A 14533-nucleotide genomic window follows, 5' to 3' on the forward strand; every position below is an offset into this window, starting at 1 on the left:
AGTTCACTTTTTTCTTTTTATAAATGTTATTTTATTTTATTTTTTATTTATTTCTAAATTAATAAAAGGGAGAGAGGTGAAGGTAGAGAGAGGGAGAAAAAGACCAATGTGTGGTTGACTCTCACATGGCCTGCATTGGGGACCTGGCCTGCAACCCAGGCATGTACTCTGACTGGGAATCAAACCGGCAACCCTTTGGTTTGCAGTCTGCACTCAATCCTCTGACCTACACCAGCCAGGGCTGTAGTACACTGTTATATCTAAAATGGTCCTATGGTGTGGGGGCTCTTAGACTTGTATAGCATGATAGACTAAGGTAATAATAAAAACTTGTTAAATGTGTATATAATGAATGATCAGACTGTTAATTAATAAGAGGTAGAAAAATTTAAGTCAGGTGGACAAGAAAGAAGAATAACTTCAAATTAGCATGCCTGGTTATAATCTGATTTTATTTAAAAAAATTGACTTTTCACATTCTTAGAATAGTAGAATAATAGTAGGTAAGAGGTTTGGGTATATGAAGTCTACCCATATAATGAATTCAAGAACTATAAGTCAATACAATGCCATATAACTCATTTCAGAATAAAAGTTTAAAATAATTTTGGGAAAACATCCTTATCACAGGAAGTTGTGTATAAACGCAGTGGTTTTTACTTTATTCAGAGTTGTGTAGTTATCACCACTGTTCATTTTAGAGCATTTTCATTGTCCAAAAAAGAAACCCCATGCCTGTTAGATATCACTCCAAGTCCTCCTTCCCACTGCCCGAGCCCTAGGTAACTATTAATCTACTTTCTATCTTCATGGATTTGCCTGTTGTGTACATTTCCTGTAAATGGAATCATACAATGTATAATCTTTTTTGACCAGCTTCTTTCACCTATTTAACATACTGCTTCCAAGGTCCATCCAGGTTGTAGTGTATATACATCACTACATCAAAATACATCATTTTTTATGGTTCTGTGGATAGTGTATGTATATAGCACATTTTCTTTGTCCAGTCATCAGTTGATGGATATTTGGGTTGATAGATGGGTGGTTAACACTTTTGGGCTGGTAGAGAAATTGCTGTTGTGAACATTCCATTCACAAATTTTTGGGTGGCCTTATGTTTTTATTTCTCCTTGATTTTTTGACTTTTTAAGAGTAGTTTTTCCATTAGGAATTAATACATGTTCATCAAAATAAGTCCTTGGGGAATGCAGAAGAGCAAAAAGATTTTCTTTCTTTTTTTTTTTTTTTTAAGATTTTATTTATTTATTTTTAGAGAGGGAAGGGAAGAAGAGAGAGAGAGAAACATCAACGTGTGGTTGCTGGGGGGCCTGGCCTGCAACCTAGGCATGTGCCCTGACTGGGGATCGAACCTGCGATGCCTGGTTCGCAGCCCGAGCTCAATCCACTGAGCTACACCAGCCAGGGCTAGCAAAAAGATTTTCAAGTTGATGTATTTTAAGTCTCAGTCTTTAAATCTTCATACCTGCCTACATATCTCATTCTTTTTCTCACCTGCTCTTTTAAAAAAATTTTTATTTTTTATTTTGTTGAAGAAATTGTCATTTGTCTTATAGAGTTTTCCACTGTTTGGATTTTTCTCATTGCATCCTAGTGGAGTAATAAATCCTTTGTATTTCCTGTAAATTGGTAGGGAGAATGATTTTCAAACCTAATCTAATGATTGTATAGTGTTTTTGCCAGCACCATATGGTTGCCATATTTTGGCTGCCATTTTATAGCATTCATTAACTTTTTTTTTTTTTAAAGATTTTATTTATTTATTTTTAGGGAGGGAAGGAAGGGGGGAGAGAGAGAGAGAGAAACATCAATGTGCAGTTGCTGGGGGTTATGGCCTGCAACCCAGGAATATACCCTGGCTGGGAATCGAACCTGGGACACTTTGGTTCCTAGCCCGTGCTCAATCCACTGAGCTACGCCAGCCAGGGCTGCATTCATTAACTTTTTATTACTGAAACTTTTTCTATGAAATTTAAAGTTCTCCTCAAATGAATTATATGTATGAATGTATTTTATAATTAGGAAAACATAAATCATTTTACTATATGATGCTTAGAAATAGAGATTTGTTATTTCTTCTGTTTGAATTTAAAGAATGAATTGCTATTTTCCTCCTACACTGCTATTTTTTGTCTTAAATTAAAATTTAAAAATTAACATATTGCTGGTAAAGTAATTTCAGCATCTTTTTTTATCTGTCCCTGTTTCCAAACTTTTTAGGATGTGATTTAATTTTAGTATTTCAGTTTGTTTATTTGTGCTCTCTTTGTGCCAGAAAGCTCATCATCAGGTGGATGTGTTTTGTAATTTGTGGAAGGACTGTTCTTTCTAATAAATGTTTTCATATAGGTATTTCAGGAGCCAGTGGAGGAAGAACGAGATGGCCGAAAAAAGAAATATCCTAGTCCCCAGAAGACTCGTTCAGAATCTAGTGAACGAAGGTTTGTGTATACTTTTAATTAGAAGAATATTGGTAACTCACTTTTCAGCTATACTACAAGGGCATTAAAGGGATTTTTAAGATATGAACTGTTTTCTTTCTCTCTGAACTGAGTAAAGAAAGTTATCTTTCTTCCTTCCATTCTTTTTGTCTTTGTTATGCTTTGTCTTCCTTTATAAACAGTCATTATTATGTGCTTTCCCCAAGAGCTCAAGAGGTGGGAGCAGTCTCCTTAGAGAATAATAATGAAATGTTCCATTTCTTTAGGGGTGCTTAATATTAAAATAATCCATAGTTTTTTATATTATAATTAGTTCATTTTATATTTTGAATAATCAGCCTACCGTCAAAAAATTAGTCTTTGTTTAGGAAAACTTTGTTTTGAGGCTTCTTTTCTAGCTTTAAATATCTCTTTTCCCCCCACCCCCTCCATACTTTGGATTCACCTCTTTTTTTTTCTTCCCCCATTTCTCCCCTCCCAGTGTACTTGAGGGAGTGTTGTTTCTTTTCATGGAGTGGATTAGGGAAATTATGTAGTGGTGTTATGGCTTTCTAAAAAAGCATAGATGTTACGAGTTTTGATGTATCAAGGAGGCTATTTCATACCACTAATGTGTTTGCAGAGTTGATTTCTATTGTGTACCTATGGCTTTTATATCTGTGTATTATAGAACACGTGAAAAGAAAAGAGAAGATGGCAAGTGGAGAGACTACGACAGGTACTTTGAGCGAAATGAATTGTACCGTGAGAAGTATGACTGGAGGAGAGGCAGGAGCAAGAGCCGAAGTAAGAGCCGAGGCCTGAGTCGGAGTCGGAGCCGAAGCAGGGGGCGCAGCAAAGACCGGGATCCAAATAGGAATGTTGGTGAGTAGATGAGGCTTCCCCTTAAAGACTCCCATAGTTGCTTATCTTCCTGTATCACAAGAGTACCAGAAACTTCTCTTAAAGGCAAATGTACCTTTAATATATCTGAGCAGTGTTAAATCTGTAACTGTCTCCAAAAACTTAATACTGATTTTGTTACAAAGACAGGGCTCTATTCTCAGGATAGTGTCAAAAGTGTTTGACTCAAAAGAAGCGATTTATAAGTGTATCATAGTATGTACATGTCTAGACTTAAGTCATTTGTATAATAAAAATAAATATCCTTAATCAACAAAGCTACCTCTGGAGGAAGAGGATTGTCGGCCCCTGTCCCCTAACTGCCCCCCCCCCAAAAAAAGATTTGCTTTAAGGTTGCTTTGAGTTTATAAAAAGAACTTTCTTCTTTATTAAGAAGAAAAATTCTAAGTAGATTACTGGGATCCCAACCACTGATCTCCTGAGATATTAGTTTGGAAGTAAATTCTTGGTTAGCATTTTTATTAAATGTGAGAGAAGAAGCTGGCCTTTCTTCATTATGTATTGGTGTTACAGAAATGATTTTACACAAGTCATTGGTCAAGATATATCACTTTGTTGATGTTCCTGCCTTTAGAATACATTAATAATGAGAGCATTTTGAAATATCGATAGCTCAGTAAGCTTATTGTACTTCAGTATTCTCATCTTTTCTATTTTTTAAGTGAAAAAATAAACATTATAAGAATATATGTCTGATCCAGTTCATTTCTTAATTTTTATTTTGTTTCTAAAGCAGAGCACAGGGAAAGATCCAAGTTTAAGAGTGAAAGAAATGACTTGGAAAGTTCGTATGTGCCTGTGTCTGCACCACCTCCAAACTCTTCTGAGCAGTATTCCTCTGGGGCACAGACTATCCCCAGCACTGTTACTGTGATCGCACCTGCGCACCACTCCGAAAACACAACAGAGAGTTGGTCCAATTACTATAACAATCACAGCTCTTCCAATTCTTTTGGTCGAAACCCACCACCAAAGAGGCGATGCAGAGATTATGATGGTAAGCATTATCTTTTATGCTGTACCCAAAAATACTAGTAAAGCAGATGTTGTTAACATTGCTTAACTTTTCATTGAAGTTCAGATTTTATTAAAAGAGGTGAATGAGGAGGTGGATCTCTTTTGACAAATGTTTATTTACTTGTTTAAGTTAGTAGTTTGGCTCTTGTTAAGAGAGGGTTCCAATTTAACCTTTTGTATTTTGCTCTTATTACTCCAAACACTTAAGTATACCACAAAATCTGGTCGACACTAAGAGGTACATCTTCTTTGTTGTTTGGTGCTGGGACTTTGTTATTTGCGGACTTTCCATTTAAATGAATGAATTGGTGTATATGTTTTTTAACATTTTAGTAAGAAAATATTATATAAGTAGACATAAATAATATAATTAACCCCAGTGTGTCCATGACCTCACATCAACAGTGACTAACTCATTTTTATCTATATCTCATCATTTCTCACTGACCTATAGTATTTGAAGCAAATTACAGACATAACTTTTTTTCTGTAAATATAGAATGTATATGTTTTTACATTTCATTTGTTTTAAAGTAAGGAATAGAATAAACTCATAATTCAAGCATTACCTTACTTTCACCCTAGTCTCTCCAGCAGCAGAGCTTCCTTTGCAAGGCCTGTTGAACGTTACTAATTTCTTATGTGTCTTTCCAAACATAGTCTCTGCATATGTACATAAACAAATACATATTTTCTCCTCCCCTTTTTTTACATCTGTGGTAGTATACTACTTACATTCTTTTAAAAATTTTTTAAAATTTATTTTTAGAGAGGGGAAGGGAGGGAGAAAAAGAGGGTAAGAAATATGTATGTGAGAGAAAAGCATTGATTGGTTGCCTGGTTGCCTTCTGTATGTTACTCAGGGGACAGAGCCTATAACCCAGATGTACCCTGCTCAGGAATTGAACTGGTGACTTTTTGGTTTGCGGGAGGATGACCAACTGAGCCACACTGGCTGGGACAATACTGTTCCCATTTTTCCTAATGTTTTTCACTTAACAATAAGTATTTCCTGGCAGTCACCTTACATTAATATATAAAGAACTTTCTCAATATTTTTTAGGTTTTTTAATGTCATATATATACAAAAATGTGTTTAACTTATTCTTTATTGACGCACTTTTGGGGTGTTTCTTATATTTTGCTGTTACAAACAATGTTATAGTGAATAATCCAGTAGATGATGTCCACTTGAATATGTTATTTTATTTTTTAAGATTTTGTTTATTTTTTAGAGAGGAAAGGAGGGACAGAAACGTAAATGTGCAAAAGAGACATTGATCAGTTGCCTCTCGCATTCCCCAGCCTGGGAACATAGCACTGAACCCACTGAGCCACACCAGCCAGGGTTGAAGATTTTAAAACTAAAGTTTCAACTTGCAGATACAGTGAGAATGGTTGCTTTAGAATAATATCATGAAAATAGTAGTGGAAATTAGATCATCTAATTCAAGCCTTTTATTTCCTTCCACGATGCTCCCAGACTTTGTTAATTGCTATTTGTTTAAAATATCTGAATTTTTATTGTGAAAATTTTGTAGCAGATAGGTTAATAGTGACTGTAGCCTGTTCTTGACTCTGTTATTTGCTAACTCAACAGATCATAGTCTTACAGTGTAGAAAGCTGAGTACACCTGCCTTCACCTCAGGGATATGTGATGATTAACAGAATAACACTCAAGAAGGGTTTAGACTCCTTGGAGAAAAAACACTTTATAGATCTGATTGATGGGTTTTTCAGAGACTGACTTTGTTTGTTTTCTGAACTCTCAAGTAGATCATAGTAAGATTCTTCTTTTATTCTTACAGAAAGAGGATTTTGTGTACTTGGTGACCTTTGTCAGTTTGATCATGGAAATGATCCCTTGGTTGTTGATGAAGTTGCTCTGCCAAGCATGATTCCTTTCCCTCCACCTCCTCCTGGGCTTCCTCCTCCACCACCTCCTGGAATGTTAATGCCTCCAATGCCAGGCCCAGGCCCAGGCCCTGGCCCTGGCCCAGGCCCAGGCCCAGGTCCAGGTCCAGGTCCTGGCCACAATATGAGACTTCCTGTTCCCCAAGGACATGGCCAGCCTCCGCCTTCTGTTGTGCTTCCCATACCAAGTAAGTATATGTTCATTGACTATTTCTTGAGTGCAGAATTATATTTCAAAGAACCAATTTCTTTCAGCTAAAGCTGAAGTTTTTTAAAGTAAATGAATAATGGAATTTAGATGCTGTTTCCCTTTTTTCATCTGTTGTTGTATTGCATTATTTGTAGTTTCTCCAAAGTGTAAATTTTACCAGCCGTTACCTAATTTATATTGACCTGGAGCCAAAATCTTGCTAGTTGATAGCATCTTAAGAAAGCCAGTGTTTTGAAGATACCAGAAAAAGAGCATGCCAGTAGTTCAGTGAAATTTCCCAGACTTTAAAGAAAGTTTAAGAATATTGAAATAATTTAAAAAATGCTTTATTATGGAAGATTTCAGATATACAGAGATGGAATAATATATGTACCACATGTACTGTCATCCAGTTTCAGTGGATTATCAATATTCATCTGCTTTTGTCTCATTTATCCCTAACCCCCCCCCGCCCCCACCTTTTTGGGGGGGAGTATTTATTTTTGCTGGAGTAGATGTCAGGTGTCATCATTTTACCAGTATATACTTCACTGTGAGTCTGTTCACTGTGCAAGGACTGTTTTTTGCTTGTTTTTATTTTTTATAAAATAATATTTTTTTTCTAAATAGCTGCTTTTTCTTTTCTTTTTTTTTTATTTTATTTATTTATTTTTAGAGAGGGAAGGGAGGGAGATAGAGAAAGAGAAACATCAATGTGCGGTTGCTGGGGGTCATGGCCCGCAACCCAGGCATGTGCCCTGACTGGGAATCAAACCTGCAACACCCTGGTTCGCAGCCGTGCTCAATCCACTGAGCCATGCCAGCCAGGGCTAAAATAATATTTTTAATTAAAGTAATCATTAATATGCTGTCATCAAATCTACTAAAATTAAGAAATGTTTGGAAATGGTCATTTAAAAATCTTAACAGTTGATAATTTATCAGAAACAAGTAAGGCTAAATTTTTTAATGTATATGAAAAACAGGTGAATAGTTTGCATGTGTGCAAAGATACAAAAAAATACTTGATGACATTTCACATTGCCAGGAGATTGCAAATTATTATTTTAAAAAATGATTGTCATTCAGTTTACACAGTAAATTACTTCTTTAACTTTTCCTTTTTTTGTGTGTTTTAGTTTTGAAATTATGCTAGACTAACAAAAAGTTTCAAAAATAGTTTAGCACGATTTCGTGTACCCATCACCTAGCTTTCCTGCAGCAGTGTTCTTTATAGAACACATTCCATTCAGGTTTCTAAAGGTTTTGAGACATTTAATGCATAGATTTGATCTGTAGAAATATGGTTCTTTTAACTTGGCATTTGTGAATATTTAGTACTGTCATGTAAATGGTATAATTATAAAGCTCAAGTTGAGATTTTGTTCTCAGGAAAATAGCATCTTTATGTATAGAAATTGTCAGAATAAAAGTTAAATCCTGAACTATCATTTCCCCATAACATTTTGCTATGGAATATTCTAAGCAAACAGTAAAGTTGAAAGAACTATATACTGAACACCCATATACTCACCACCTAGGTTTTACAACGAACATTTTACTATATTTGTATTATCACATATCTTTTAATCTCTCCATTTTCATATATTTTATTCATTTCACAGTATGTTGTATTCAGTCATTAATATATATAAAACGTGCTTACCATTAGCTTAAGACTTCTATAGAACTTTACCATCACCCCAGATTGTTTGTTCAAGTCTCTTCCCAGGCATTTTCCACTCCCATCCTCCAGGGGCTACTGCTTTTTTTCACCCTAGAACAGTTTTGTCTATTCTAGAAATAAGATGTCATTTTAATTATGTGACCTCACAGTGTTTAAGCCTCCGTATATCAAATTCCTTAATTCTGTTCTAAGCCAAATAGGTATTTTAAGTATGAGTATCCAGATTGGTACTTGTATACTGATGCTCTGTCTTTTACTTTTTGTTATCGCAGGACCACCCATAACACAGTCAAGCTTAATAAACAACCGTGACCAGCCTGGGACAAGTGCAGTGCCCAATCTTGCACCAGTGGGAGCAAGACTACCTCCTCCTTTACCCCAGAACCTCCTTTATACAGTTTCAGAACGTAAGTAAATGTTGTTTGACTTAAAATTGCTAGGATATAGAGAAGCCAAGTTTTTTTTTTTATATCAGTGTTATACTTTTTAAAAGTATATTTAATTTGTATTCTAATGGGTTGTGATATATAAAATTATATTTGCATTTACAGGGTAGTTTGTGTAGCTATGCTATATAGTTAGATTTTAATTTTTGTGATAATGGGAGAGAAGAGCAAAGCCTTGTGTTTTGGGGGAGTCTACTCTGCTATAGAGTAGCAACATTTAGTTTTTCCTAATGGAAATTTATTTTGAAGCTTCTGTTAAAAAATTGTTTCTCTGATTGAATTTCCAAAACATAAGGCTTATCTCCTAAGAGGATACAAAAAATCGGATAAAGTGTGCCTAATAATTTTTTTAATTGTATGCTGAAATGAAGACAGAGCATAATTTAAATTGTAATATTTACTGGTTAGGCTATTTGTGGTATTTATGTTTAACTATAATATGTTTTTCTTGGATCCTAATTCTTTTTATTTATCAGGTGCTTTTTTTTGTTGTTTTTAGTTTACCAGCGCTTTTAAAAAAACTCCTTTCTCTAAAAACATAAAAGTAAGGTAGTTGGTAGCTTTATAAATAAATTAATTTTGTTATGTAACTGTGTTTATTGTAAACATTTTTTCATCTTTATCATGTTATGGAGAGGCAGTTCAGCAAAGTAATTAAGCCCAGGTTCAAATCCTGGTTTTATCCTGTCACTGTTATTGTCTGTGACTTTGGGCAAGTTACTTGTCTGTATCTCAGTTTTCTGTTCTCTAAAATGGAGGTCATAACAACGTTACTCACCTCATTAAGGATGTTTCGAGGAATAAATTAATTAATACATATAAAGCATCTAGAATAGTACCTGGCATCTAGTAAGCTATATATAAAGATTAGTTATTATACTATTTGTATTTATTATTGCCTCCTTAAGCTTCAGCCTCCTGAAATCAAACCTGTTACCTTTTCCTTAAGTCTCTCTCTCCACCATCCCTGTCTGCATTTGCCTTTAGATATACCACCCACATAATCACCTGGAATTGAAATTTTGCCGTGACTGTCTCATTGCTTGGCTTTTTTATATCTAGTTGATCAAAAATGTTTCTTTCTTTCTCTGAAGTAGCCCTTTCTGTCTATTCTTACTATGGCTTCTGCCCTCATCCACACTTGAATCCTGGCACATACTAGACCCTCAGTAAATACTGAGGATTATTGCTACTGGCTTCACCTCACTAAGTTATGTCACGTGATGTTGCTAAACTAATTTTTCTGAGAAAACCAACATTGAGTTCTTCATGAGATCTTGTCAGTGACCACTTACTTCCTTTGAAATCATAGATGAACCTCTCTCTGTGGCGTCTAACTCTTTCTACAGTTTACCTTGCCCTTCTTGGCAGTGAGTTTTCACTATTCCCTGCCTCTTCTCTGGTCAGGTCGGTTATGCCCTGTCTGTGCCCTTGTCATGGCTGAACTTTGTTTTCCTATCTTCATTCCAAGTAATATCCTCTCCTATTCTTTTAATGCCCAGATCTTCTACACACATGGGGAACATTATTGCTCTCTTCTAAACTCCTACCATATCAAAAAACCTTTATTACATAATGATAAACAACTGTATGTAGGCCTGTTGTTTGATTTCTTTTCATGTATGTAAACCTTACGTTCAGCCGAGCTTCAGAACAGAAACCATATCTGATTCTTAAGTAATAGTTCTTCCTGCTTCACACATATACCTCACAGTCTTCTAATTACTATAGTGTTTTTTTTACAGTGCATGTTTGTTTTACTGTGTCTCTCATTTTTTAATTTCGGAAAATTTCAAACTTACATAAAAATAAAGAAGATCATATAATTCATCCAGCCTCAACAGTTATCAGTCCTTTTCCATCTGTTCCCTCTGAATCAGATCTTAACATTATCTCTTAATGCCTTTGAACTGTAAATATGAACCTGGATTATTTATCTGAGGTTTGAGTTTGTTGTATGTAGCATATCTTCATACTATTAAATTTAGCATTGTGACTCATGATCAAAATTCCGTTTTGTTAAAAAATTCTGGCAATTATTATTTTAATATGAAGTATAACATTGGGACTTAACTCTCTTAAATTTAATTTTAATTTTAATTTTTAAAAACCTGGAAATTACCATTCTGTTGACTTAACTTAATATTAATTAATTTAGCATTTATTGAGGGCTTACTATGTGCCAGGCATTGTACTAGACAGTAAAGAGCCAAGATGAACAAAATATCTGACTTCATGTTTTTTGAAGACTGTTTTTATCTGTTAAAGCAAGACTCTCTTGGAGTATATCAGTAAAGGCCTTTTAGAGCAGAAATTTTAAATTTATGCTTTTGAGGCTGGAAACATTTCTAAGAATATTTGGGGGACCAGTATAGTGAGCAACTTCTTATTTTGCTATGTTACGGAATTTATATGAAAACATCTAATATTTCAATCTTAAAAATATATTTTTATACCCCCAGAAGACAGATAAAGGACAATCTTTTTATATTCAATTTTATGAAATATTAATTATGTTTTCCTGTTTTATCTCAGACCAGTAAAAAGTGATAACTTCCCATTGGCGTTTGTGAATTAAGCCTTTAAAGGATTGTCTTACATCTGTGTCAGTGTCTCTAAAGTGTTTTACCGTAGTTTGTTGGCAAATGAATATATTGAAAGAAAAGTTGGACAATTTAAATCCATTTTACTATGCAAACTACTTTTTTTCCTTTTTTAAAAGTTAAAATTTGATTCTAAAATATTTGGAGAAATTTGAAAGATTTTCTGATAATTTAAACATTGAAGGGATTTTTTTTTGGTGTAGTTTTTCAGTAATACACTTTTTATATCTTTTTATTCAGTTGATTTAAAAATACTTTGTGTTTTAAAAAAATTGCCTTTGAGAATTATTCAAGTTTACTTTTCAAAAAAATTAGCACTTCAGTTCAAATGAGGTAAAAAGCTGTATGTGTGCATTGTAATAGGGAACTTGAGCTATGCTGAAAAGTTTTAACAAGTTGAGAAAGTTAAAATTGTGGATATTTTATTAAAATTACCATTAAAATCCACAGCACAAAAAGTGGTGGAAGTGAAGAACAGTGTATCAAATGGCATTTACTTGTGAAAATTATGTCACTGGGACCCAAAGTAAACAAAAATGAAATCAGGATTTTTGGAGGTAAAAGTAGGACTGCTCAGTGCTATCTATGTATTGAGAATATACAGATAAACAAGGAATGAATTTTCTTTTTTTTTTAAGATTTTATTTACTTTTTAGAGAGAGGTGAAGGGGGGAGAAAGAGAGGGAGAGAAAGATCAATATGTGAGAGATATATTGATTGGTTGCCTCTTGTGACCCCCAACTGCGGAACCTGGCCTGCAACCCAGGTATGGGCCCCAACTGGGGATTGAACTTGTGACTTGGCTCCCAGGCCAGCACTCAGTCCACTGAGCCATACTAGCCAGGGCTAATTTTTCTCTTAAGAAGCAAATATTTAATAATGGGAAAGAAATATATAAAAACAACAAGAATAACAACAAAACCCTAAACCAGTGATAGTGTATTAAATCTAAATGAATAGAGTGCCTCAGAAACACAAGTGACAGAGGACCTAATGCTGCCAAAAACAAAACCCTCATCTAGTCTATAATTATCAGTTGTTCTAGAAGAGAAAAATTGAATGTTAAAAGGAAAAAAGAATTAACTAACTATGAAACTGGGTAGGATGTATGCTATTTAAATGTTAATGTCAAATGGTTCTGGTTTAGGGGAAAAAAACCTTTGAAATTTTACTGTTTTTGTTCAAACATCACAGATACTCTGAAAAGGACTTAAATAATGAGGTATAATTGGAATTGTCTGGAAAGACAGCAGTGTCTTGTACCTATTAAAATCAACTATTTCCTGTGAAATAGTTGAATGTTTTACTCAAATTTGAAGTCATCAACTTAGCCAGTGTCCTTTATTTTCATTTTCACAGGACCATTTTTTAAGTTGACTCTTTTCTGCCTTACATCGGATCTTTTTTTTTTCTTTTTGCTTCTTTGAAGAAGACAGAGTAGAAATATTTTATGACTGCTAAGCTTATTGTACTAGGTGTGTGGAAAAGTAACAGTACAATATAATGTCATGGATTCTAGAGCCTGATTCTTAGGTTGAAGACAGTTGTCCGCCTTCAAATAAATTTACATAAATTATCTTTGTCTTTCTGAAAATACATTTTCTGTTATCAACAATGTAAGATTATTCGAATGCTGTATTCCTAAACTTGAGGTTGCTTATTTAATTCTATGGAATGTATATTATTTCTCTGTGCAGAATCATGGGTTTTGAAGTTGAGCGAAGTGAATCAGTGTCCAGCAGAATCATTGTGTATTGTCTAGAGTTTTTCTCCCCTTGTTTAGTACTTGGATTTGTATTCCATTAGTTATTATTTTGCCCATTTCAACATAGTGATACTCATCCAAAGAAATAATTATCATTGGGATACTTTTAGTAAATAAGCTATCATCTCTTTAAATGACTCTTTCTCAAGTGCCTGCTATGTACTAGGCATGGTATAGGTCCTAGAACTTCAGAAGGTGGGCTGGGGAGGGACCGTGGATTCACTAATAGAGAACACACATGATAAATTTGGCCAACAATTAGGAAGTATAGCTTTACATTTTCCCTAATTGGGCTTTTCATTTAAAACTTATTTTAGGATTTTTTTCCCTGTGAATATACTAAAAGACAAAATGAGGAAAATTACAAAGAGTAGCTAAAATTTAAGTTTGAGTAAAGACTATCTTCAACTCACTAGAGTTAATAATGATGTGAAAATGTTGCTATTGGGCATGTAAGATAGGACTAACTTAAGATAGGAACATGAGCTTGGCATGTTTGAAGTTTGGAATTATTCAGTCACACTGCACTGATTAAAACTAAATGGACTGTATATACATTGTGAATGGCTCACCTTCACCATTATTATAACCTATTTGATTTTTTAAAAACTTTTCATTATGGAAAATTTCAGATATACACAGGAGAGTGAATACTATATAGTAGTCTTTATGCATGCATTTACCATCTTCAGTGTTATCAGCATATGGTTAATCTTTCTTCATCTATAAATCACCCCTGACTTGATTATTTTGGAACAAGCCCCAAACATTACATTTTATCTGTAAAAACTTAATCATCTTTCTCTAAAAGGTAAGGATTAAACACATACAATCACAGTGCTTTATCACACCCCCCCAAAAGTTGGTAAGTTATCCTTTGTCAAGTACGCAGTGAACTCAGTGTTCATGTTTCCCACTTGTGCTGTCAATGTTCTTTTACAGCTGATGCATTTACAGCTCGATCCAAACAAGGTTACACACTATATTTAGTTGATATGTTTCTTAAGTTTTTCAATCTATAACAATTTCCCATACATTTTTTCCCCCTTTGTTATTTATCAAAGAAACAGGTCATTTGTCCTGGAGAATTCTTTCTTTACTTTCTGGTCTTAGGACATTGTATCTCCTGGTGTCATTTAAAACATTCCTCTGTCCCCTGTATTTCTTGAAAATTGGTTAGATCTAGAAACTTAATAGGTTCATATTTGGCTTTTTCTTTTTTTTTCGCATGAATATTTTTTGATGGGATTATATACTTCCTACTGCAGTACATTGTTATGTACATAGTAGCCTAGTTGTCTCCCTTCTGTTATAAAGACTCATCAGTGTGTAAGGCATTGTCCTCCCTGTCCATCCATTTTAGAGGCTGCTTATGGTTTTGGCAGCCATTGTGATTATTGCCTAGATCTGTTGTTTCATTATCGGTTATAAAAGTGTCATACTGTAATTATATAATTTCTTCTACATTTATTGGCTAACATTCTACGAAGTAAAACTCAAAGAGTGTTAATTATTTGGCTAACCTGAAATTTTTGCAGGAAAAAC

At 34.3% G+C, this 14533-nt stretch overlaps 1 protein-coding gene across 2 annotated transcripts in view; it reads left to right on the top strand.

Moving 5' to 3' along the window:
- RBM27 (RNA binding motif protein 27) overlaps positions 1-14533 on the top strand; it is a 74320-nt gene that overhangs the window by 17640 nt on the left and 42147 nt on the right. The window contains exons 4-8 of one of the 2 annotated variants that reach the window (XM_036014300.1): positions 2371-2462; positions 3133-3326; positions 4102-4362; positions 6192-6485; positions 8447-8581. In XM_036014300.1, coding sequence (XP_035870193.1) covers positions 2371-2462; positions 3133-3326; positions 4102-4362; positions 6192-6485; positions 8447-8581 — 976 coding nt within the window. Of the gene's footprint in view, positions 1-2370; positions 2463-3132; positions 3327-4098; positions 4363-6191; positions 6486-8446; positions 8582-14533 lie in introns of both variants that reach the window. The other variant, XM_028528862.2, reaches the window with a different exon arrangement.

Source organism: Phyllostomus discolor, chromosome 13, assembly GCF_004126475.2.
Source record: "Phyllostomus discolor isolate MPI-MPIP mPhyDis1 chromosome 13, mPhyDis1.pri.v3, whole genome shotgun sequence".
Taxonomy (NCBI): Eukaryota; Metazoa; Chordata; class Mammalia; order Chiroptera; family Phyllostomidae; genus Phyllostomus; species Phyllostomus discolor.